This window comes from Python bivittatus, unplaced genomic scaffold (assembly GCF_059951505.1).
Source record: "Python bivittatus isolate LINGU-HERP-01145 unplaced genomic scaffold, Pbiv_v1 ctg000220_np1212, whole genome shotgun sequence".
Lineage (NCBI taxonomy): Eukaryota > Metazoa > Chordata > Lepidosauria > Squamata > Pythonidae > Python > Python bivittatus.
The window spans coordinates 10,421,909-10,448,622 of record NW_028277048.1 but is presented as its reverse complement, the minus strand read 5'-3'; the positions used below and the strand labels follow the sequence as shown (position 1 = coordinate 10,448,622).

The 26,714-nt window shown below is 43.2% G+C and overlaps 1 protein-coding gene across 1 annotated transcript; it reads left to right on the top strand.

The window, feature by feature from the left end:
• The first annotated feature begins 1,393 nt into the window (after positions 1–1,393).
• Positions 1,394–26,644, top strand: USP11 (ubiquitin specific peptidase 11). Its single transcript, XM_007423618.4, has 21 exons — positions 1,394–1,579; positions 6,878–6,987; positions 7,620–7,750; positions 8,352–8,469; positions 8,584–8,729; positions 9,999–10,060; positions 10,287–10,386; positions 11,811–11,984; positions 12,075–12,233; positions 13,939–14,163; positions 14,593–14,676; positions 14,794–14,888; positions 15,856–16,062; positions 17,862–17,968; positions 18,071–18,409; positions 19,139–19,209; positions 19,541–19,653; positions 20,342–20,491; positions 23,045–23,160; positions 23,961–24,049; positions 25,124–26,644. The coding sequence occupies exons 1-21, from the start codon at positions 1,473–1,475 to the stop codon at positions 25,292–25,294; spliced, it is 2,874 nt and encodes a 957-aa protein (XP_007423680.1). The 5' UTR covers positions 1,394–1,472; the 3' UTR covers positions 25,295–26,644.
• Positions 26,645–26,714: the final 70 nt, after the last annotated feature.

The following is a 26,714-nucleotide window of genomic DNA, read 5'->3' as shown; positions in this document are numbered from 1 at the left end:
ATGTGGAATTGGCAAGCTGTAGTAAACCTGTTTTCTTTGCAACAGAATTTGATCCATCATTACAGTGAGAGTAGATTTACACAAAGCTAACTGCTATACAAGTGAAAATGTGCTTTGAAGTTTCATAACTCAGATTCTAAACTCAGGATAAGTCACATGTATTCTTCAGTGATGCGTACATTTAATCTGTCCTGCAGCATACAGTACTGTCTGTTTCAGGGGCAGGGTAGCTTGAGAGAATCAAAAGTAGCCAACTGTGTTCTGGAATCTAGCATCATCTCTAACAAAAAGGATCAACAGGTGTATACTGTTGGTGCACACAGACAAGGTATTGCAACAAAAGTTAGTGAAAGAGGGAAATGCCTGGACTTAGTTCATGCATTGTGCCAAGCCATGGTTTCTTTACCCACAATTTGCTGAATAAAATCGGGTACCTAGCTACATTTCAGGAATACCTAGTCCTGCCCATTCTACAGTATTGACCTCCCTAAATGCATCACATACGGTCCCTCAATAACCCGGCACTGCTATAAATTATGCTTTATTATAAGCCAAAATAGCTGCCTTAACAAAATGCTAAGGTCAATGCAGGTGGCGCAAATCTGGACTGCATAAATAATTGTGGCTTATTAAGCAAACTAGTTAAATCGTAGCACAACGCAATGAGATCCTCTGGCTAGGAAGTGTGGGCACCAAGTTCGTAAAGAGCAACTTTCAAATCCACTGGCACCACTGAAAAGGGTTTTTTATTTTTTATTTTTGTATCTCTCAAAAGTTATCAAAAGATCATAGGCTGTTGGTTTTTGACGCAGTCTTTTCGCGGTTCTTCAAATGACAGTACCAAAATTAATTTCGGTCCATATTAAAGGTTGCGCTAGCCAAGTAAGCATTTTAATTCCGTCCTTACTAAAAATGGCAACCACAGTACCTCACAGAACGCTTCCTAATATTAGCTGCTACTTCAGTCGCAAGAACTTTGATACCGACGCAGGACAATTCGCCTTTCCTTCCAGCACTGCAGGAAGCGGTACGAAGCAGATCAACAAATGAGGCGGCGTCCGCATCTCTCACGGCTGTTCTTTACACACCGTAGGAGGAAGACAACCTCGGCGCCTTTTGCTTTAAGACGGAATCTCTTTTGTTTGGCGCGGACAAGCCGGGCTCACGCAAGTGCTCTTTAAAGGAACGCTGGCGTCCAATCAAAGAACGATGCCCCGCCCACTCGTTTGATTTCCCGCGCCACCACCCAACCAATACGGCAACAGATAGCGAGGCGCGTCATGACGCCTTCGCCTTAGGCCGCACTCAAGATGGTGCTCGTTTCTCTTCCCTCTCTTCCGTCACGTTTGCCACACCCATCTGGCCGGTCGGAAGCGGGTGGGTGGGGCCATGAAAGAGCCGGGAGAGGGAAATAAGGTGTCTCCCTTTCTCGTTTCCGGGCTGGCGGAGGAGCGGCGAAGGTGTGGGAGGCAATGGCGGAGCGGGGGCTGCCCGGGCTGGAGGCCCAGCGGCAGCAGGTAGAGGGAGAGGGGCCGGGCCAGCCCGGGAGGGAGCGACCGCTGCGAGCGGGAGAGAAGTGGTAAGTGGAGGGGGGTCCCGGGGAGGTATGACCGGGCAGAGAGGTTGCTTGGGGTCGGGGCTGAGCCGTGAGCGTCCCGCTTGGTTCCCATCGGGCTCGCCTGCACCGAGCCTCGGTGAAACTCTCCTTGACTCACGGTGCGGTTTTCCTCCATGGACGCCCCCCAGAGCCGATTCGAGCGCTGTCATTTTATGCCTCCTTTCATTCCCCGTCACGAGACAGGCGCTGCACCGCTGGCTGCTGCAGGTTGTTTTCAGGTGGTCTTCGAGATGCGCGTTCACGCCCAGGCCGAGGAAGTAGTACTATAAAAAGGCAGCTTTTGCTTTAACCATGAATTTATCATCGTGGTTTGCTGAAGAGTTCACTTTGCTGAATACAGTGGGACTTACTCCTCGAGTAAGTATAGGGCTGGGCTAATTAGCCGTAGTCTTAATGCGCTTTCAATTACTGCGCTGAGGCGAACTTGAATGAGGTTTATTTTAGAGTAGGATGGATTATATACTATTCTTCCTTAGCCTTTTATGCTTTGCTATCCTTTTCTGGCTGCAACGCCTTCTCAAAATCACATTATTTAGATATGTCCCTTTTTCTTATATTTCTAATATTTTTTCTAACTATTCCTTGCTGAGTTGGTTAACGGATGCTAGGTATTACTTTCACGTATTCTCAGTATAGGTGTAGAATGATGACTCTAAACCTTAACTATTCTAAGTTGGATAACTTTCTGAAAGGGTGTCTTTTTGAATCAGTGAATAAAAAGCATACTTTGAACTTGGTTGTTTCTCTCCTTTTTTCTCCTATTCTTTTATTTTCCCTTTAGTAAAATGGGTATCATGATGAATAGATACTTTAATTAGAACCCATTCCTGTGAGTACTTTGAAAATAGATTTCTTCTCCCTAATCACTATCGGAATGTTTGTCCTTTGGTTTACCAGGCAAGAAGGTAAACTGAAACTGAATTAAAAATCAGTCTATCTTTCCCATAAAGGAGGCTAGTTTCCTCTGTACAGGAGGATGAGTATTTTGGTCACTTCCTCTTCCTTCTCTTAGAATTCTTGTGCTTTTTACCATTGTAACAAGCAGAGTTTCAAGCTATAGATAGCTTTGACTGACATGGACTAGTGCATGGCAGACTTGATAAAAATGGCTCCCTTAGTTTTATGAATTTATTTTACAGTTTTTATACCCTGTTCAAGTGAAAAGTGTTCTGGGCTGGTTGCAACATGTTAATTTTTTAAAACAACAAGAAGAATAAATCAACCTTCCCCTAACATAGAGATCAGTAACATTTAACTAGGGTTGAAGTCCTGATAAAATAAAACTATCTTCAGTACTCTTCTGAATGACATCAGGGATGGGGCTTTATGAACCTCTGTGGGTTGGAAGTTCCCAAGTGTGGTCACTGCCACAGAGAAGGTTTGTAGACTCATCCATGTCCCCCTGACTTCAGATAGAGAGCAGACACTTGACATCTTCCTGAGATGGGCAGATTCATTTTTGGCAAGGCTATAGTGCTACCCCACTATACCATATAGGGCTTTGTAGGTGATTACTAGCACTTTGAATTGGGCACAGAAGTCTACTGGAATCTAGCACAATGACTGCCTGTTTTAGAGAAGAATGAATTATCACGGGCATGCTCTGTGGCTCTGTGTTATATTATTTGCTTCAGATTGTATGCCTTTTTGAGAATATTGCAGCTTTCTATTAAAATTCTTGCATGCTGAAAACTCCAGGTGCACTAGATAGGTTGGAAGAGACTCCAGGGAGAGAAACCCTGGAGACTCTAGACTTGCTAGTCACTGCAAGTAATACTGAGTTAGGTGTAGTAGTGGTATAAGGTGAAGTCCAGTGTTTCTAAGTGAAGTTTAGTTTCATTGGGGGGTGGTATCTCTTTTTGGAGGCAAAACTGCATGTCATTGCTGCTTTCTCTTTATTTTATATAGGCAATGGCCTACTTGTGATTGTCCTTATGTAGTGCTTCTCTAAGAAAGGGGCTTTGGTTTCACTCTTTGTCAGCTAACAGATTTCCTATTTTGTGAAGCAAGTTGAGCTCACAATGTTAACTATTTCAATTATTCTTGTATCCTGATGGATGGGCTTTAGAGAGATATTTGGGTCTTCTGTTGCATGCTGACATGCCTGGAGTGAGACAAACAGGAAGCAGCAAACCAGTGGTAGCATAGGAACCTCCTCTGTTGTGTTGTCACAGAAAAAATTACCTTACACATTTATAATGAGGTTGCAGGCTCATCCGATGTATACTTACTGTATTTAGGAGAGCACTCCCACTAAATCCATGCTTCCAAATAAATGTGCATAAATTGTAGCCTGATGAGATGAGAAAATTGTGCATGTAGAAGATCAGGGGAGAGGTAATAAGTAACAGTAAGTACACTTTCAAGAAAGCCAGTTTGGTGTAGTGGTTAAGGAACCAGGCTAGAAACCTTAGGCACAAAGCCAGCTGGGTGACTTTGGGCCAGTCATACTCTCTCAGCCCTGAGAAGCAGGCAATGGCAAGCCACTTCTGAAATCTTGCCAAGAAAACTGCAGGGACTTGTCCAGACAATTGCCAGGAGTCAACACTGACTTGAAGGCACCAAAAAAACAAACAAAAAACACACACATTTAGAACATCAGCTTCAACCGTAAGGTTTTTAGTTTTTGCAACTTTCTGCTCATCTAACCAAAAATTATTATTATTAGATTTTTATCCCGCTTTTTTGATATATATATAATGGAAGGCAGCAAACATAATTAATATTCCTGCTTCCTGTTTCTCCACAACAACAACAACCCTTTGAGGAGGGCTGAGAGAGGGGAACTAGCCCAAAGTCACCCAGCCAGCTTTTATGCCTAAGACAGGACTAGAACTCATGTCTCCTGGTTTCTAGGCCAGCACCTTCACCACCACACCAAATGGGCTCTCCATGAGATCCTGTGGCCCTCAGGTGTTCCCAGTATTCCTTACCAATGACAGTATTAGCTGCAGCTGCTGGGAGCAGTGGTGCAGCAACCACTGGAAGATGATGTAACTCCATACATGGTCTTCTTTTGCCACAATGTCTGTGCATGCTAAATCAAGCTAATTGCTGCTGGTCCAGTTGGTTGCTAGTTTTCTTTTGTTAGTCTCAGCAGGTGGCAGCACCTGGTCAATTTTGTCTGGGCTCAAGCTAAGCCTGTTTTGGCTTCCTTAGTACTTCAGTGGGAGACCTTCATGGCTGTGGGCTAGATTGAGAAGTTATAAACACATCCCAGAAGAAGGCAGTAGTAAACTAGTTTTGCATTATCATCTAGGGAATTAGATGGGTATGTCCATTAAGTCACCAAGAATTGAGCTCAACCTAAAGGAAATTTTTACTGTACCTTTGTTTTGTTTCAGTCTCATCTCTAGTCAGTGCCTCTTCAGTTGATGGGAGGAACGGTGAGAGGGGTGCAAATGTGATACAAGCTCATTACTGTCAGAAGTCTGATCTGAACTAATTAGCCTTGCTGTTATATTATTAGATTATTATCCCACCTTTTTTTAAATATATAACTCAACTTATATATCCTGTCTGTTAGGAAGTGCTCAAGAATGTCCCTTTTCCCTCCAGGCTGAAAAAGAACTGGGGCTTTCTATTAGCATGATTGTGTCTGGTTAAATTTCTTCTCTTCATCCATTTTCCCTTAAACACTGCTCAGAGACTGCTTGAAGTAATGGAGGGCAAGAAAGATACAATCTAAAACTTAGGAAGCTTTTAATATACTGTATATAAAACACTTTGGCCTGGAGAGTTGCACTGAAAACAATTCTGAAAAGATGGGAATGGTCTTCCAACCTACTCTGCATCTGTTCAAAGTTTTTTTTTTTTTACCCAAAAGGGAAGCAGGAACGTTGAGGTGTCTGCAACATACTCCTAAAATATATACCGTAGGGCAGGATAATTTCAGTGCAGTAATGGTTGTATCGTAAAATCTAATTTATCTTTCAAAAACTTTGCGAAACACTAGCATACCTTGAAAGGCTGACCATAGCAGCAGGTATGTGTTCAGTGAAAGGTGTGGCACTATGTCTTTATGTCTTTTATCCTATTGAGTTAGTTTTCATTACTTACAAAGTTTCACAGGAAGGATAATATGTTTAGTTGAAGAAAAAAATGAGATGTTTCTTGGGAAGAAAATTGTATTCGCTGCAGACAAATAGGTATTTACCAACTAGTTTTAGACCATGCTGTCTTTTTAATATGTAAAGCTCTGCTGTACTTGGTATGCCAATAGGAGCTTGCCAGACTGTCAGAAAAGAGGCAGAAGGATCTGGTGGATTTCTCTTTGCCTTTAATTGTGGCCAGTGGTAGTGGCTTGCACTGGGATCGCCTATTCTCTTTTACAGACTTTGGAGCAGTTACTCTAGTTTCCCAAGTCAAACCAAGGGAAAATTCTTTTTACAGCCAGCCAGGCCTGATCATGTTGTGGCACAATGACATACTATAGAATTAATTGTGTTGAGAATGGAATGCTTTTTTCTTTCCGTGGAATAGTTATCAGCTAGGAAGAAAACGGATTATAGTTTGCCGCTGAGCAGAAAATTCAAACTGACTTGTCTAAACAATTGACATTGGGAAGTGGAAAATAAGCAGATAACTAAGAGGACCAGATTTAAGCCACTTACAAATGGAAGGTTCTCTAAGGATTCCAAAGCATTTCATGCACATTCATCTGCACTTCTGTTATAGCAGACTGTGAAGGGTTAGTAAACTATGGCAGAAGGACGGTGACTGGTCTGGCAAGTTCACAGCTAATAGTAGAGATGTGAATCAGGAATAACTGGTGGCATAAATAACTGGTGTCAAGTTTGGAGAATAATGAGCTACTATTAAACAACATGATTTTATGTTACCCCCCTGTTCACCCCAAGCCATCCTAATTAAATACCATGGAAGGGAATGAGAGATGCTAGCTGGAACTATGTAATGTAAGATGTTACAGAGAATGGAACAAATTATGTTCTGGATATAGGAAGCCCTTGAAAAGATGTCTTGACTTTTGAAAGCTTATGTCTGTTGTCTTAATGACCTGAAACTTTAAAAAATATTTAAGATTCTTAGGAATATGCCTATACAGATTGCAAACAGAATTTTACCATTCTTGGCATAATTAGACGGATACAGCTGGCCTGTGTCTCAGTCTGAGGCCTGGACTTCTTATGGTCCTATTTGTGGTTGGGGAATGAAGGGAGAAGAATTGCCAACTGCTCCTGATTGCATGTTAAGAATGTGGTCCTGCATTGGATTTGACCTCCCTGTTTCCTTGCTCAGGTATTTGCTGGAAAATCATTGGTACAAGCAGTGGAAAGTTTATGTGGAATCTGGAGATCAGAACTCAAATGCTTTCCCTGGACGGATCAACAATGCTGAACTCTTTGAAGGTATGGTTTCCTCTGCTTTATTTCTTTTATTTGAAGCTTCTTTTCTGCCCTTCAGATAAATTCCCAGATTACTTAATCTGGAGGATATGAATTATTATTTGTTTCGTTTCTCTCTCTCCCTTCCTGTAGGAAGCTCCAGTTTGCATACATTTGATCATTGCAGTAAACTAGTAAAATGGGTTCATGAGAAGAGACATTACATTTGCTCATTGCACTACAGCAGAGATTACTTAACTGTGGTTTGCTGAATAAGACAAGTGGGTGGGTTCACATGACATACTAAATCAACATCAGGTAGATAACATAATTAGCACAATGTATGAATCTCAAAAGTGATAGGCCCAACATCACCTAGTATATTTCTCAATTAACTTAGAATTTGAATCTGGATTTCTGCACTATTTGAGCACTAATTGCTACACCATACTGGCTTTATGAGAAGAGGCCTTCTATTGTACTATGGAAGCAGAAATGTGTTTGCCTGTTAAACACTTGCAGCTACTAAGAAGCTTGGCTCCTTTTCAGAATGCCAAATTTGTGAGGCAGCAGTTGCTCTTAAGCTATGAGCTTCTTCAAAGAGGGTGAGTCCTCCATGATTTCAACCTGTCTTCCTTCTTTCTTCCTGCCTCCAGATTTGGAGTCTTATCGGTTGAAGGATAGGCTGGCAGAGCATGAAGAGTACATTCTAGTGCCAGAGGAGGTGTGGAACAAGCTGGTGAGCTGGTATGGCATTGAACATGGCCAGCCAGCCATTGAACGAAAGGTGAGAAGTTTGGAGTTGAGAAGCACAGGTTTTATTTGGAATTTAGGTGCACTGCAGCATTTTCCATTGCAGTTAATAGAAAAGATGACCAGAGAAGAATCTTTCAACTCCCTGTGTGAATGGAAGACTTTTTTCTAGAGGTAGAATTTAATGGTACTTAACTTATATGCTACCTCCTTTCAATAACCTTTTTCCCAGCATTATCTGCCTCTTGCTAATGGGAAAATTGGAAGGGTTGAGAGAATGGAGACTGGCTTTTAATTTGTGATGAAAGTAAAACTTGTGGGGGATTGCTAGTTCATGGATCTCATTCTTGCCATGAATGTTCTGTTGTACAGTCCATATACTGACAGGCACCCTGCTAGGTTCTTGCTAGTGTTACAGCTTTTCTTCCTTTTTATATAATCCCCCTACAAACCTGTGTGTTCTTCTGATAAATAAGTGCCATTCAGCTTTTATGGATGGGGTTGGCTTTCTTCTTTTGAGTCCCTATGCAAAGAGACTTGAGCAATAAGAATCTACCAACACTGATTTCCCCCATTTCTTTTAATGGTATGCTGCCCCTTGTTGGTTGACCTTTATTTTGATTGTTCCTTCCCAGGTGGTAGACCTTCCTAGTATGCAGAAGGTGGAGGTTTACTTAGTGGAGCTATATCTCTGTCAGCACAATGATGTAGACAACCCTGTGGTGGCCCAGTTTAGCCGAATGGATATCATTGGTAAGATCCCAGGAACTCTGTATTTGGCAGAGAGGGAAAAATGGAGGGAAAAACAGTAGGCATTCCCATCCAACGAATCATTTTCTCTTTGTCTTCTTGTCTCCTGCCCCTTAGATACGGTGCTAAAAGAGGCCCGGCATCAGTTTTCAGTTCCAGCAGAAGATGAATCAAGGCTCTGGGTGAAAAATGCTGATGGCTCCTATGAGAGGTTACGAAACGTGCAGATGACTGTGCTGGATGCCTGCCTCAGTTCAGGGCAGGTAACGCTGCTGTCACCAGGTTGAGGCTGGCCTATATAGAAAAAGAGGCAGAATTGTTTTCATGCCAAGATTGGTCTCTGGCATCTTTATATAAATTGGTTTTCCCCAACCTGATGCTCTCCAGTTGTGTTTGATTGTTACTTATGCCTGTTACTCAGGGTGGAGCCCATCTGGAAAATAGCAGTTTGGACTGGATTTGAGATTATCAGTTCCAAAGCCTGGATTTGAACTAATCAGACAGAGTCCCTGGAGAGGGACTACAAGTTTAGACTTCAGTGAAATACTCTTAGCTGAATAGCAAACCTGGTTTAAGGGCAACAACAACTGCTTTTGTTGGAAGTAGCTATGTCTTACATTATTTCTGCAGGGAAACGGTTAATCTATCACTTAAAAATATTCAATTTGTATGGAAGTTCTCAAAACAAGTCAAAGTAGAAAAATCTGAGAAGAAAAACAAGATGGAAAGATAGAAGTGAATAGATGGGATAAATGGTTTTTTTGTGTGCTAGGTTCACATAACAGGCTTTCACCTGATTGCTAAATAAAGCCATTTTCTGGGTTGAGACAATGCATTAAGCAATAAATAAATTACTGTAAATGAGATGGGTTCCCACAATATACCGATCCCAAACAAAAACAGCAACACAAGATTGAAACTAACCATGCTTAGTATTTGTGGCATTCACTTGTTAGATTTTTAGCTGATCTTGTTAAACTTTCTTATAGGAAGTTGCCTTGTGTGAGAGAGAGACAAGCGAAGGATAAGTGTAATATAGAAAGGAAAGTTTATTTGTTTGACAAAGGTAGAAACCATAGGGATGCCTGCGCTGCCCTTGAGCCTTTGATATGCAAATAATGGCCTAAAAATTATCTTATGTCATGATGAACTTATTTGGTTTGGCCCTGTTATTGTTGGGCTTGCAAGAAAGGTGGTGGGAGATAAGAGCAAGGAGGGAGATGCTGTAAAAACAACAAAAATGGGAAAAGAGAAAAGATGTAATTGTCTTCAGTTGGACATCTTTGGTAGTATAGCATGTTTGGTTTCTGTGGGTTTTAAAAATGTGTTTGAGGAGCTTGAGCAATTCCAGAATACATTTAGGTGCTTTGTAGCTATGCTTTTTATTAGCTAATAATTTTGGCTGAATAAATGGCAATTTCTGGTTGGAGGTCATGGACGGTTGCCCAGCCACACGCTAATTAACGCAGCCCTGTTTTTTATTTTTATTGTGTGTCTCTTGACCTCTCCCTACTTACACCTGCTCCCTCTAGATTGTGATAATGGAGACCAGGAGTAAAGATGGTACTTGGCCCAGCTCTAGACCACATATCATGTGAGTACCTAACATTTATATTAGCATTACCACAATTCTGAGGTGTGCCTGCATCCCCTGTTTTATGGTGGATTGTGAGTTTCAGAATCGGGCAGCATTCTAGTTCCAAGCCTGCCTGAGTTTTGGGAGGTGTTGCTGTCTTCTAATCTTGTTCTGCCCCAACAGGAACCAGGCTGCGGGTTTCACCTCCTCTTCTTTGTAATCTCACTTCACCTGCTTCTTTCAGGAAGAATTCCATTGATGAGGAAGAACGGTACCGGGGCCAGCCAGGGGTTTGTGGCCTTACCAACCTGGGGAACACATGCTTCATGAATTCTGCTTTGCAAGTAGGAAATATTGGTTGATCTTTTGGTGCCAAACTTTGGGCACTATGATGACTTGTCACCAAGCAGAATGAAAACTTTGTTCACATTCTACCAGGTTATTGGGTGGGATGTGTTACTAGTGTTGTTACATATCTGCCTACAGACTGCCAATAAGTTATGGCATTGGCTGCTGGCATGTTTTAGAATAGCTTTTACAGGATAGGTGAATTAACCCATCTCTGCTAATCGTTTCTTAAGACTCACCAATCCCTGGATGCCATCAAGATAGAAAAATAGCTTTACCTATTACTCTAAATTTCAAATTTGTAAAAAGTACAGCAATATTGCTGACAGTAGCTTTTTGCTAGAACTGCAAACCATGAAGCTGAGAAATAATTTCATACCTGGGAAGGTATGATAACATGACCTCTTAGTGATAAGCCTGTGGTTGCATTTGATTGACCAGCATCGCAGTCAAAAGAAAACAGATCTCTCTCTACTGTATGGTAACATAATTCAATGAAGTGTGTGTTTGTCCAGTCAAAAGGAAGTCTCTGTAGAATCCTAACCTAACAGCAACTCTAATAACAACACCTCTTTGCTTATATTTACCTTCCACTCCCAAGTACCACCCTGTAGCCAATTCTTATCTCTCTCCCATACATACCAGTGAGGCAAGATGCTTTTCCTACCCTTTACAGCAAGGAAGCAATATGTTCCTCCTGCCTGCCGCAGCATTTGATCAACAAACCAACTTGCCTCAGCAAAGGCGACTCTAAATCCGTATTTCTGTCCCATGCATAGATGTGGTTGGGGAAGTCGCGCCCCATCTAGGGCCCTTCTTGTGCCACCAGTAGCGTGCTTACCATCTGTTGAGGAATACTGGATTTGCAAGTTCAGGGAATCTTGATTCCAAGATCTTTATCATGTCTTGGAATGATCGATAAATTGAAGGTTGCTCTCTTTCCTGTTTTTGAATTCCCTCGTAAATAATCCCCTCCAAATCTTTTTCTTTTCCCTAACTTTAAACGAAGACAACAAAGATTATAGTAATACAGCCAAACGTTGTTGTTTTTCCCCACTGGGAAGGGGGACAGAAATGACATCCTAATACATTTGGCTATCTGAAACAAAAGCTAAGTTGCACTTACCTGTTCCTCAGTAACGAGAGATTGTGTTCCCATTACAAAATAACATTATGCAATCTGTATAAATGTCACAGCCACACGTCTTTTTTGCACATTATTTTTGTATATGTGAAACAAAAGGAGGCCACTAAAAAAATTCCCCAACTTCTGGGACAATATCTGTTTGCTTATCCTTACTTTTAATTTCATTTATTTCCCAAATAGAAGATTCTCTTTGCGTCAAAGATGTTTTTTTCACAGTAGAGTTTCATTCTGAAAGATGGACTACCTTTGGCGCTGATTCGTTCTTTCTTGCAGTGTCTCAGCAATGTGCCCCCTCTGACGGAATACTTCCTCAATAATCATTACCTGGATGAACTAAACTTCAGTAACCCTCTTGGCATGAAGGGTGAAATTGCTGAAGCCTATGCAGACCTCATTAAGCAGAAGTGGTCTGGCCACCATCGCTCCATCGTGCCCCGAATGTTCAAGGTTTGTCGTGTTCTTGTCTTGCTGTTTTTTTTTTAAATCTGTATCTTGCTCTTTTCTGATCTCAGAGGCCCTATTTTGCATTCCATTCAGACCAAAGTGGGCCATTTTGCCTCTCAGTTCCTTGGCTATCAGCAGCATGATTCCCAAGAGCTTCTCTCCTTCCTGCTTGATGGTCTGCATGAGGACCTCAATCGTGTCAAGAAGAAGGAGTACATTGAGTTAAAGGATGCAGCAGGGCGACCTGATGAGGTGAGTGTGAGCTGTAGGTGAAATATTGGAGAATCCAAACAAATCTGGATTCTAGCCAGCAGTAATAGTACATGTGTGTTTGCAGTGGGAATAACATATCACCAAATTTTGAAGCTTCTGGCTGGAGATCTTACCTGTTGAATTTCCATTGTGATCCTTACACATGTTGTTCTGGTCACTTGGATTTTTATATCATGGCAAGGGACCAGAGTATTTGAGGGACTACCTTTCCCCAATCACATATACCTATCCCATCAGGTATAGCAGGAAGGGCATGTTGCGGGTCCCATCCATGAAGGAATGTCATCTGACGGCATCCAGGAGGAGAGCCTTTACCACCATGGCACCCGCCCTTTGGAACATCATTCCCCCCGAGGTCAGATTGGCCCTGACCTTGCTGGCCTTCTGGAAGGGCCTGAAGACATGGCTTTGTCATCTGGCCTGGGGATCTCGTAGTGGTGCTAGGAAAATGAATGGTGTTCTCCTGCAGATTATGTTTAATAGTTTTCATTGCTTTTAATTATGCTTGTTATGTTTTTTTGGTTATTTTTTGTATCGTTTTTTGGTTTTTTAATTTTGTAAGCTGCCCAGAGTCACAGAAGTGAGATGGGTGGCTATATAAATTTAACCAACCAACAAATAAATAAATACTTTATTCTCCGAGCAGTCCCATGAGGAATTCACATCAGTTCCTCAGCTGCAAAGTGAAGTGAAACTTGGAAGTTACTGGTTTTGTCTAAGCTGTTACATCTAAATTTCATGAGAGGGAAGTTTTTCTTGAAACTTTAGCATGTGTAAAATTTTGTGTGAGCAAGAACAGGAGTGGAGTAGTGACAAAAAGGGACTCCCAAAGGCTCTGTACTAATCAGGTTGAGGTTGTGGGATAAAAGAAAAGGAGCTGGATACGATATGAGGAGGCTTGGAGTCTTTGGAAGTGAGGCATAGAGAATAGACTACCCTGCTACTGGAAAGAACTGGAGATGCCCTTCCTTCATTAGAAGTTGAGTGCTGTGCTATAGGATTGTGCACAGTATTCTGTCCTGACCTCAGAACAAGCTCTGTCTGCTTGTTGTAAGAGCCCTGGAAGTAATACAACTTCAGGAAGACTCAGAATAGCCTTTTGCAGGGCTGAGACATTTCGGGAAAGTGTAGTATGGGTGCATCAGTTATTTCTTTCCATGAGATTCTTGCTTCAGACTCTTGTGCTCAGTTTATAATGCTTATAAATTCTTTGAGGTTTTCCATTAAAAATGCTATGCATTAATCGGTGATGCAGTAGACCACCTCTTTCTCTCCCCCGTCCCCTTGCAGATTTTCCCCAGCAGCAGACGAAGAGTAGCTTGAATAATCAGTTTCACATGGGCTCTAAAGATAAGGTGGGAGGGGAAAACTAAAAAGTGATCCGGCGATGGTTGATGGATGTCTCTTTGCTTTGAAGAGATCTATCTGTTAATTTTGAGGTTTTTGTTGCCAAACTCTATGATAAAATTCTAAGGCCCTTCCCTGCTTGCAAGCACATAAGCAGAGATAGGAAACCCCTCTTTGACCTCAAGATGTTGCTAAATTATAGTTCTCTGCAGCTTCAACTAATATATTTCGTAATGTGAAACGCTGAGAATTGTAATTCAGCAAAAATGGGTGAGTGTGGGAAGAGAAAGATGGTGGCTTACTCTTTAGAGTATTCATTCTCCCTCCTCCTGTTCAGGAAGTAGCAGAAGAAGCGTGGCGCAACCACAAACGTCGCAACAACTCCATCATTGTTGATATCTTCCATGGACTCTTCAAATCAACACTGGTGTGCCCTGAATGTGACAAAATTTCAGTGACATTTGATCCTTTCTGCTACCTCAGTGCCCCTCTGCCAATCAGCAAAGACCGGGTGATGGAGGTTTTCTTTGTATCCATGGATCCCTGCAAGAAACCTGAACAGGTACCAGCCAGCTGCCTAGAAGGCGCACTAATGTGGCAAGAAGAGGGAGAACTTTATTTGAATGAGACTTGAGAGTCCTGGTGTATGGGGGAGTAGCCCTAGAGCCCATGTCATATATCTAGAGGAAAGAAGTTGCTAGCCATTTGGACATCATTGAACCAAATGGAACTAAGATTTGACCTGATTTTATACAGCTTCAAGTTTCTTTGTCATCTGAAAGGCAGAGAATGCAAGCATGCATGGTAGAGAAATAGTTTAAATAGTTTAGATCTGGCTGTGGACCTGACACTTAATTGAAACCTATAGGTCTGTCCCCAAATCAGTTTTCCCTCCTGGAGATGGATTCAGTCTTATGGGGATTTGGCTTTTGATTTTCAGTTGGCTTTATTACTAGTTTGGACCTGGCCTCTTTTGTTGTTGTTCTTACAGCATAGGCTGATTGTCCCGAAAGCTGGGAAAGTGCTAGACCTCTGTCACGTTTTATCAGAGCACACAGGGGTGCCTGCTGAGCGGGTAAGTTTGCCGGGAGAGCGAGGGAGAGGTGCCTGTAGTCTGACCTCATGGACTATAGAAGCCTCTTCCATGTTTTCCCTCTCTCGTGACTGTTCTCTCTCTTTGCCTCTTCTCCAGATGATGGTGGCTGATGTGTTCAGTCACCGCTTCTACAAGATCTACCAGAGGGAAGAATCTCTCAGCTGCATTCTGGACCGGGATGACATCTTCATGTGGGTTTGGGGAGGGGATAATATAGGGTAAAGCAGCCTTTGCCCTGGTGCCCTTCCAATATGTTGGGTTGTAATTTCCATTACTTCTAGTCAGCATGGCTGGCACATCTAAAACGCCCAGATTGGAAAAGCCAAGTAGAATAAGAAGGGAAGGGAGTGAGAGCTAATAAATCATAGAATCACGGCGTTTGAAAGGATGTTTGGGTCATGTAGCCAATCCCCTCCTTGCTGCAGGATGCGCTGGAGAATCATTCACTACAGTGAGCCTGGATAAGATGGGCCTGTAAGTCAGATGAGCATTTTATTATAGTGAGGGGCCAGGTTCACAGGAAGCAGAGGTGGGAAAATTGTGATAGCAGAAGCAGCAATGAGTACCAGAGGTAAATATGCCATTGCTCAATAGTTTGGCATGCTCTGAGCATGACATGCATCAAGTCCTGTTACTTCATCCCAGAAGTAGGCAAAGAGGGAAGATCTTGGGATGATGGTCAAGGTGGACACTGTTAGAGTTTAAGGGGACATTTTCTTCAGTGCCAGAAGCAAGCCTGGGAATGTCAGTGTACTTGGAGGGTTTAAGCTGACCACCTATGGATGCATCTGCTTCCTGCCTACAAAGCTGTTTTTGAACAACTTCCCTTCCTTAAGGGAGTTTGACTGGGACACCATTAAAGTCTTACTGCCATCAAGTTGAGGCATTTGTATTTTCCTCCAATTATAATTGATACTGTTTTCACCTGTATTATTTGGTGGCTCATTGCTCCTTAGTTTGTTGTCTGTAAACAGTTTATTTTTACTGTGTTTATAGAACTTTATGTGTATGAATTTCTGTGTTCTGTATATTACCTTGGAATGCCATTTGAATGAAGGCTAGGTTGAGAAATGAAAAACTGTAAATAAGCAAGTAGTCTGCTCATTGCTGCTGCTCCTCCTCTTCCTCCTCATAGTGTGCCTCCCCATCTCCCTCCAGATATGAGGTGTCTGTGTCCACGCTGGAAGACCCGACCTCAGCAGATGCAGTGGTGCTGCCAGTCTACCTTCGGGAGCGTACCCAGAGTCGGGACTACAGCAACACCTACTATGGGGTTGTCCTCTTCGGTCACCCCCTTCTGGTATCTGTACCCCGGGACCAGCTCTCCCCAGATGCCCTGTACCAGCTTCTACTGCATCGGCTCTCGTGAGTGATTAAGAACTCTAAGACCTCTGCTCAACCCCTTCGTAGCTGGGGTATGAGGGGGGATGTATGAGGATACTTCCCTGAAACAACTTTCTCCAATTTGGATGCCCTCCAAACAAATAGCCTTGAACTCCCAGGGTTCCCTAACCAATATGGGCATTGTTGAGAATTCTGGGAATTGAAATCCATGCAGCTGGGGGATGGCTAGATTGTGGAAATACTACCTAAAGGCTTAGTGTTACAGTTAAAGTATTACATGCTTGTTCTGCTCACCATATTCCTCCAGCCAAAGAGAAATGGAATTCTGTACTCAGCCCTCTTCCAGTAATTCAAGATGAATCAATTTCAACTTCTGTTTTATACTGTACTTCTACTACAACAGTTGTATTGATTTGGTTTGAAGGATCCAAGCTCTATTCTCATATACAGTATGACAAGAAAGTGTTTTGTGGTCCTAGTTTGGATTTGACTCCCTGATTTTAGTCATGGCAAAAACAGGCAAGCAGGCTGACTGGCAACCTGGCCAGATGATAGATTTTCTCAGCCAGCTGTTGGGAAAAAGCAGTCCTCAGATGAGAGCTGGACTTTGTAGTTATGACAGGTACAAGAACTGCTATAGAGCTGGCAGGGTGTACTATGTGACTTTTCTGCATAGTCCAGTCCTGGAGCCTCCTTTGCATAACCAAATGACAGTCTGCCATTTCATCTCAGCCATCTTCCTTCTGGGCAAGGACAAAATTCAGGATTCCAGAGTTGTACCCAAATCAATTATGTAGAGAAGTAGTGATTTGCTTCCCAGGGATTGTGACTCTAACATACTTGGATGGGGTAGCATTTCCCTATTCAAGAGTGGTATGCAATCTGGGGATCTTCCTGGACTCATAGCTCCTACTTGATGAGCAGATGGCAGCTGTGGCCAGGAAGGCCCTTGCACAGCTCTATCTGGTGCACCAGTTATGCTCCTTCTAGATTGGGATAGTCACTTTGGATAGTCACTCACGCCCTGGTACCTCACAGCTTGATTACTGCAACTTACTGTATTTGGGGCAGCCCTTGAAGACCACCCAGAAGCTTCAACAGGTCCAGAATGCAGCAGTGCAGGTGGTGATGAGCGTACCTTGGTATGCCCATACTTCTGCTTTGTGAGTTGCACTGGTTGCCAGTTTGCTTCCAGGTGTGATTCAAAGTGCTGGTTGTTGCCTATAAAGCCCTACATGGCATAGGGCCTAGTTTCTTGAGGGACCACTTGTCTCCCATAGTATCTACCTGGCTGATTCAATCTGGCAGGATTGACATACTCCAGGTTTCTTTAATTAAATAATGTAATCTGTCAGTCACAGTGCTTGCCCTCTGGAATGAAGTTCCCCCAACATTCAGATGGCCCCCTCCCTGCTGGTGTTTTGGAGGGCCTTGAGAACCTGGTTCTTTGCCCAGACCTTTGATGAGGGTGATTGAAGGCCCTTGTAGGTGATATGGGTTTCTTCTTGCTTCTATCTGGTTGCTATCGTTTATTCCTTGCCTGAGGTTCTGGAGATGGCTGAAAACAAACCTCACAATCCTTAAGAGCAAGCTGATCCTGTACCAGAATTCTGACCAAATTGTGTATATATATATATATATTAAATGAATGAGTGTTGATAGACGTCTGACCGCATGACAAGGAACTTCATATCTCCCACCACCACCTGGATCCTGTCCATCCCTGATTTCATTGGATTGCAGTCACAGGGCAGCTTGCTCTGGCAGGTGCTTTCTCCCTATGCCAGGCTAAGGATGTGACCTGCTTCTCTCTTTGGCAGCCGTTATGTGACATGGCCAGACTCTGAGGAAGAACAGAGTGAGGAGGAGGAGGAAGAGGAGGAAGAAGAGGATCTCTACAATAAAAGGTCCAATGGGTTGAGTGAAGGTGAGGAAGGTTGGTAAGAGGAGAGAGTGTTGGGTAGGAGAGGAGGGGGCAATTAGACTTTCATTCCAATTCATGCCTGCTCTCCATATCTGTAACTTGCAGGGGAGGATGAGGAGGAAGAAGAGGAAACAACAGCCGAAGGCTTTGCCAATCAGGACCCCAGCTCAGGGACAGAAGAAACCCCCTCAGACACATCAGTGGGGGAGGAAGGGGCTAGTGTGGAGGAGAGGCAGAGTCCCAACACATCTCCCCAGCAGCACCCTCAGTCTCCTCATATGCTGTCTTCCAGTCCCAGTCCTCCTACAGCCAACCAGGCAAAGCGCAAATGCTGTCTGCCACAGAAGCGGCCAAAATTGCTTTTTACGCTCCAGCCCGTCAATTCTAATGGTACCAGTGACTGGATGGCTGGCCAAGATGAGGGCAATCCTGTCTCCTTCAACTGTAAGTCCCTGTGGTAACTTCAAGTTTGTGATAACAAGCCTTCTGCCAAGAAAAAGTTTGGTGATGAGGTCTGAGGGTTGGTGACCAAATTTGGAATGTTGGGGATGTGTCATTGGCATTGCCATAAAAGGGTTGCCATGGGAACATCCATTCCTATTATGGCGGCTGGGATAGAGAGGCTGAAATAGAAATCTTGTGCTTGTGAGCCTCAATACGTGGTAGAAGTCAGGACAGAAACCCCAAATACTGACTCCTTTGCATCTGTGGGCTTTGCTTATGATGCTACACAAGGCAGACTTGTTTCTGTTACTCCATATACTGCAAGTATGAGTTTTCCTCATTCACGGTCAGCTCACCCTGTCTCTGCTAGTTTCCCTTCCTAGGTTACTCATCACAGTTCCTCCTCATTACCCATTAGATCTTGCCACATGTTCCCACTGCATCGGATCATCCTAGTCCCTCAGTTATCTCAGTGCCCTCTTTACTGAGATGTGCTAATAGGCCTGTCCCTTATGTCCTTCTGGTCCTGGGATTTTATAAGTGAGCCCAAATGTCCCCAGAGGCAGCCATAGTGCATTAAGGACTGGAAAGGTGTATACTGTCTTGGCTGCTCACAGTATGTGCTGGGAAGAAAGTCAAGACAAGAGAGCACTCATGCAGTCTGCTGAACTCATTGGATAACATGCAGTGTTCCTGGATCTCTGACCCAATTTCTCATCCTTTACTCAGCCCAACCGTATGTTGCTCTGGACTGGGATTCTGAAATGAAGAAGCGCTATTACAATGAGACTGAGGCTGAAGTGAGTATGCAGTTTTCCAAGTACGGAACCCTCTCTTTTCTTTCTTTCCTGTAGCATTGTGCTCAAGTTGTTCAACATGGACTACTGAGATTTAGGTTCAAGTGTAGACTCAACCACAGATCTCACTGGGAGGTTTTAGGCTAGTCACCCCTATCAGTCTTACTGAGTTGTGCAGATAATATAAAGTGGCACCTGATGTATGCTATCTCAAACTCCCCCCAAAATTTCCCAGCTATAAATGTAAAAAAGATCTCTCTTTTCCTTTCTGCCCTGGATGAGAAGTTAGTCTCTGATCCCTTTGTCCATGATGTGTGTGTGTTTTTCCCTTTAGGGCTATATCAAACACGACTGTATGGGCTACACACTGAAGAAGAACCCTGTCAAGCTGCAGGAGTGCATTGACTTGTTCACTACCATGGAAACATTGGAGGAGGAAAATCCCTGGTGAGAACCGAGTGCTTACCTAATGATAGAGGCTCTTCCATTGGGGCAGCAGGGAAGGGTGAGGTGATTGGATGCTGTCTCAGGTGCTGATCATTTCAAAGCTCAGTAGGCATATTAGCAGATAAGCTACTAGGAGATAACGGTAACAAAATGAGAATGTTGCACGAGCCAAACGATTCCATATGGATCTTATTTCATAATAATCCTAATTAGATAAACAGAAAATCCAGCAGATTTTGGGAAGTATAATCAGAACAGAACTCTTAGCTACAACATCCTTCCATGCTAAAGCCTGTCCCAAGGTTGGGGGGCAGGGGAGAGGAGAAGGAGGCCATTCCTGGATAAGAGTATGACATCCTTCTTGGCAGTAGCAATTGATTGTTGTACTGAAGTGAGAGGCCAACGACACTGCAGGTGGTGAAGGTAACATTGTGCTAAAGTGCACTGTCAGATGTTATTTGGACTGTTCTGGTCCTTTCATTCAGTGAAGCACAGCATGGAATAATTCAGTCTTCAGAATGTTTGTACACTTCTGGTCTCTTGATCAAATGTTTCCATCTTGTTTCTCTGGCGTTCTCTCCCCTCCCCATCAAGTCTCATTCAGAATTTCTTTTTGGTGTATATAATTTGTGAAATGTGAGTCCTCTTGGAGGAAAAGGTGTCAAGCTCATGAGTTCCTCTATTACAGGTATTGTCCCACCTGCAAAAAACACCAGCTTGCCACCAAGAAGCTGGATTTATGGTCGCTACCAGAGATCCTGATTATTCACCTCAAGCGCTTCTCTTATACCAAATTCTCCCGGGAGAAACTTGACACCCTCGTGGAATTCCCTATCCAGTAAGCCAGTGGACCCAATCATAAGTTCTTGTTACCAGGAGTGAAATGGGTGGATGCTGTATGTGGCTGACTTTTGGATAGCATACAGTACTGTGCAAAAGTTTTAGGCAGGTGTGAAAAAATGCTGTAAAGTAAGAATGCTTTCAAGAATATATATTGTAATCGTTTATGTTTATCAATTTACAAAATGCAAAGTGAGTGAACAGAAGAAAAATCTAAATCAAATCACTATTTGGTGTGACTACCCTTTGGCTTCAAACCAGCATCAATTCTTACACTTGCACACTTTGTACACTTGCACAAAGTCAGGGATCTTATAGGATTAGTGTCAGGTGTATGATTAACCAATTATACCAAGCAGGTGCTAATGATCATCAATTTCATATGTAGATTGAAACAGTCATTAACTGAAACAGAAACAGCTGTGTAGGAGGCTTAAAACTGGGTGAGGAACAGCCAAACTCTGCTACTAAGGTGAGATTGTGGAAGACAGTTTCATGTCACAGGTCATACACCATGACAAGACTGAGCACAGCAACAAGACACAAGGTAGTTATGCTGCATCAGCAAGGTCTCTCCCAAGCAAAAATTTCAAAGCAGACTAGGGTTTAAAGATGTGCTGTTCAAGCTCTTTTGAAGAAGCACAAAGAAACGGGCAATGTTGAGGACTGTAGACGCAGTGGTTGGCCAAGGAAACTTAATGCACCAGATGGAAGACACATCATGCTTACTTCCCTTTGACATCGGAAGATGTCCAGCAGTGCCATCAGCACAGAATTGGTGGAAACCAGTGGGACCCAGGTACACCCATCTACTGTCCAGAGAAGTCTGCCCAGAAATGGTCTTCATGGAAGAATTGCGGCCAAAAAGCTATACCTCCGATGTGGAAACAAGGCTAAGCAACTCAACTATGCACAGAAACATAGGAACTGGGGTACAGAAAAATAGCAGCAGGCGCTCTGGAATGATGAGTCAAAATTTGAAATGTTTGGCTGTAGCAGGAGACAGTTTGTTTGCTGAAGGGCTGGAGAGGGGTACAGTAATGAGTGTCTGCAGGCAACAGTGAAGCATGGTGGAGGTTCCTTGCAAGTTTGGGGCTGCATTTCTGCAAATGGAGTTGGAGATTTGGTCAGGATCAATGGTGTCCTCAATGCTGAGCAATATAGGCAAATACTTATCCATCATGCCATACCATCAGGGAGGTGTGTGATTGGCCCCAAATTTATTCTGCAGCAGGACGACCCCAAACATACAGCCAATGTCATTAAGAACTATCTTCAGCATAAAGAAAAACAAGGAGTCCTGGAAGTGATGATTTGGCCCCCCCAGAGCCCTGATCTCAACATCATCAAGTCTGTCTGGGATTACATGAAGAGACAGAAGGATTTGAGGCAGCCTACATCCACAGGAGATCTCTGGTTCTGCAAGATGTTTGGAACAACCTACCTGTCAAAAACTGTGTGCAAGTGTACCTAGAAGAATTGATGCTGTTTTGAAGGCAAAGGGTGGTCACACCAAATATTGATTTGATTTGGGTTTTTCTTCTGTTCACTCACTTTGCATTTTGTAAATTGATAAACATAAACAATTACAATATATATTTTTGAAAGCATTCTTACTTTACATCATTTTTTCACACCTGCCTAAAACTTTTGCACAGTACTGTAGATCACAGGAAATGCAGCTGGGGAACCCTCATCCTTTCATCTGAGGAAACAGATGGGTGTTAACTTACAGTCTCTGAAATTGTGAAAGAAGATTGAAAGCCTTTATCTTCTATTTTGGAGGTTATCAAAAGCTCAGCCTGAATTGATTTTGAGTGAATGGTGTTGGTGAAACTAGATTTATCTATATTATATTTTCTCTTACCTCATGCCTTTTTTTTTTGCTTACTGTTTCTTACTCTTTTCTGCACTCTTTGTAACACTGCTACACCATAAAGGGAATAGCATGATGGGTATGTATGTATATTACATCAATAAAAATGTCTCAGTAGTCATGTAAACTCCATCACAGTGGCTCCCTGTCATTGCTGGCTGTGCTGCTAAAGGATTTTCAAAGGTAGCTCCAGTGCTTTTGGAGATTCTTGATAATATTGAGTATTTTAAAATAAGGCATGCTGATCTTGCCCAAATGTCGGGGGACTGTCTGTTCCTGTTTTAAGGCTCTGTCCAGGAAATACTTGACTTGTACTTCTAGTTAATTGGAAGAACAGTTCAAACAATATGCATGGAGGATCAGGGGAAAGTGTAGCACTGCTTTCCTCCCCTGATATCTTCAGCTCTGTTGAGTTACAACATGCTTGATTCTCAGCCAGCATAGCTTAAAGACTGGGAGTCATGGAAATTGTAGTGAGACACATCTCAAGGGGTTCAAGTTGGGGATGGCTGCTTTAGTGTAAAGTTAATGTTGTAGCTGGGAGTGCACATTGAGGTACTGTAGTAGCGGGTCCTGGTGCGGATATACCGTATGGCTTTTCTCCAAAGGGTTTGCTGTTGGGAATCCTTACTCAGCCGCTGAAAAAACAGTGGCTTTGTAATTCCTGTCTTACAGGGGCCTGGACTTTTCTGAATTCATCATCAAACCCCAGAAAGACACTGACGCTTCCCTGTACAAATATGACCTCATCGCTGTGTCTAATCACTATGGTGGCCTCCGGGATGGGCACTGTATGTATTCTGGCACTAGAGGAAATAGATTATTCGGGGAGGGGGGAGAAATTTGGGACTCAGGAAAGAAAAATTGGAAGCATAATCCACTAAAACTATACTGTTCTTAGTAAAGGGTGTGTACAAATATTTGGTGGATAGCTATGTTGTAAGACTTCCCCAGCTCCTCCGTTTCAGAACCTATCAAACCTCGCTCTTAGTTACAGTTTTCAGGTCCCATGAACCCACCTGCCAGGCTTTTTTGTTTTTGTTGTGTTGCACTCCCACTTCCCTCCCTCTGGGGGTCACAGGCTGCTGGCCACTCATCTGATGAGCGGGACTGTTTGTCCCTACAGTAGTTGCAAAGAAGTAGCTGAAAGGTTGCTCCCAACAATTGCTGGCAACAGTAGCAATAATTTAATAATAGATAAAAGAGTCTTCCTGTTGTCTCCTCCTCTTTCTAGGAAGGAGATTAAGATCACTGTTTTTTTGGTGCCTTAGAGTCAGTGTTGACTCCTGGTGACTGCCTGGACTAAGTCCCTACAGTTTTTTTGGCAAGATTTTTGGAAGTGGTGTGCCATTGTCTGCTTCCCAGGGCTGAGAGAGAGGGACTGGCCCAAGGTCACCCAGCTGGCTTTGTGCCTGAAGTGGGACTAGAACTCAAAAAGCTTATTTCTAGCCCAGGGGATGTATTAACTGGAATTGTAAAGAAACAGAGTTAAAACATACAGAATTCTGGCTGTGTGGTAAGGCAGTATTCGTTTTCTTGGTGAGTGACAAAAGGATATGGAATGATCTGACTCATCTCTTGTGCTCTCTAGACACCACTTTTGCCCGGAACAAGGACACTGGGACATGGTTTTACTTTGATGACAGTAGCGTGTCTGCAGTTTCAAAGAACCAGATTGAGGTAAGGCATGTCATATTTGGATGGGCTCATTGTTTCAGTACTTACTGGCTAATGCCTTGGATAGTTATGGCCCTTTTCCCCTTCACACATACTTTTTGCAAGTAGGATTGTCAGATCTTTTAACACAATACACTCTCTGGCTGGTATTTGTTTTATGGGAATTCTGAATGAAACCTCAGATAGCATGTTTCCAAGCAGACTGGGCTTTTTATTAGAAGCAAATTGGAATAAATTATCCCATATACTGTATTGTCGAAGGCTTTTGACATCCTATATATTCTTTCTTATTAAGAAACGGGGCACCCTCAGGTGTCTTTAGTAAATCATTTTGAACAGGACCTAGAAGATTTTTAACAACTATAGGTGGGAAAGGAGGCTTATTTGCCTCAGATTGCTTCCTTAGTCTTGCCATTGACTTAGGACATTGTAAGATGTGGGCTGTGCCTGCAATGGGAATACAGAAAAAGTGCAGAATGTTGTGACTATAGCTTTTTGAGAATGTCTTTTTTTAAAAGTAACTATCTAGCCCAGCTTTCCTTACCTTGGTGCTCTTTAAGGGACTACAACTCCCGGAATTCCCAACTAGCATGGTGGTTCCCTTGTAGGCTGCAGATTCTGGAGGGGTTTGTTCTAACACATTCTAATATTAGTTCAAAGAACCCTGGATTAAATTTTAAGACTGCAAGAACCTGCTCAGATGCCATGCTTCAGAATCTTCATTCTTTCCATGGTGGCCAAGCTGGACTAAACAATGACAATGCAAATCCTTCAAGTCGCTTATCTCCCTTAATGGCTCTTTCTTATATTACAAGTTGTTTCCTCTAATTTTGCCTGAGACATCATGGAGAAAGCAATGCAAAATTTTATAAACAAGTCCAGGTTCTTGGATCAGTATCATCTTTCCACTGCCAGGTTGATAGTCCATTGAGTACTAGGGGATTTAGGCACACTGGGAATCCATCATCCATTCAATGTTTCCCTTTCCTTTGACCTGGAACTTGGTTTCCAAAGTGTTTCCTCCAGTCCTTGTTGTTATTTGCCATTTCTTAACTTTTTCCCCCTTCTTCTTGCCAGTCCAAAGCTGCCTATGTCCTCTTCTATCAGCGCCAGGACAAAATCTGCCATCCAACTCCCCTTGCTGCATCCACGAGTACGTCTGCCTGCAGAAATGAGGAGGACTATGCTGCCTGTTGTGATTCTCACGCTAGAGAGCTAGCAAGTCGGGACTTCATGGACGTGGACTGACCTTCACCTTGCTTCCCTTCTCCATTTGTGACAGGAGGAGGGGAGGATGAGAGCCATATATGTTCCTTTCCTTGGACTGAAGGGGGCAGCTGGATTTTCAGGCCTTGGAATAAGGGCAGGGGTGTAGGACACAGGAGATAAAACCCCCTACCAGCACAGACTTACTATCTTCCTGTGTCCCAACGTGCAGGGCTCTTTGCTTTGCATATAGTTCCCCTGCTCTGGAGGGGAAGAACTGGCTACCCTTTAAAAGGCTTGTGCCTTACACCAACATAAGATGGCTGGGGGAATGTAGGCTTCCTGGATTGTCTCCTCCATTCCCTTTTTTACATCTCAAAAGTGAGATGCTTTTATTAGTGCTAGGTCTCCCATGTGGAAGACTTGTTAAATGCATCATTTCTATGCTGGCTGTGCGCCCCCCCCCCCGGCAGTATTAGGCCACTCTCTAATCAGGGTATCTGCCCTTGTTTTGCTGCTCGTGGCTTCATGTCTTTACCTCCACTTTGCCATTGCCGATTCCTGTGCTTTGGGAGGACTTTGCAAAGATACTAACTCCTGTATGGTCCGTGGCTAATTAGGACACTTCCCCCTCCACTGCCGTACCTCTGAGCATTGGATAGGTCTCGATAAATGGCCCCTTGTATTCTTTCCTGTCACTTGCCTTGAAAGTGCCTCCTTTTAGCTCCCCAACTAAGCAATAATTCCAATATTATCCTGCCAGGACTACCTTCTGACAGCCCATGGAAATCTGGAACTCACATGCAGGTTCCTGGATTTCCTTCTCCCACAATTCCTCATTTCCTAAGTTCCTCTCCAGCTATTATGGTGGCTGTGAGCCACTGAGCCCCAACATGCTGCTTCCTGCTCTTGCATCCAAACCTGTTTGGGAGGACAGAGCCATTTTCAGTCTATACTGTGTTACAGCTCCCTTAGCTAAGGACTGTAGGAGAAACTTTACTACCATCTCTTAAGGTTGCTTCTCAGTTGCCCTACTACCTATCAGGACTATCTCCATCCCAGCAAAACTTTGGAGTTCTTCCGTTTACTGTGAGTCTCTGCTGCCACTGCTGTTGCTACTTCTAGGCTCAGGGATTGCACTAGTTTGTAAATAGGTTTCTGTGTGCAATGCAGTGGATGGAATACAGCAGGAGGTAGTGTTGGTCAAGCACAGGACGCTCACTGGCAGAAGCACATAGTGTATTTTCTTACTTAAAGAGTTTGGAAGATGATTCCTTCACTTAACTCTTTGGGTTTTTATTTCTCTTGAAGTTATTTTGCAGAAGAAAGTATTTTTGGCATGTGTACATAAAGTGACTTCTTTTAAAAGGCATATGGACTCTCTTTTTCCTTGGTATTACCCCTTGCAGGAAGGATACTCAATACATTTTTTGCCTTGCTTTATTCCCCTTTGGGGGCTTGG

Bases quoted from the DNA above. Each gene is read 5' to 3' on its own strand.
- USP11 (XM_007423618.4), top strand. From the start codon at position 1,473: ATGGCGGAGCGGGGGCTGCCCGGGCTGGAGGCCCAGCGGCAGCAGGTA. The intron at 10,387-11,810 runs GTAGGAAATATT...TCTTTCTTGCAG, and splicing joins TCATGAATTCTGCTTTGCAA to TGTCTCAGCAATGTGCCCCC. The intron at 12,234-13,938 runs GTGAGTGTGAGC...CCTCCTGTTCAG, and splicing joins CAGCAGGGCGACCTGATGAG to GAAGTAGCAGAAGAAGCGTG.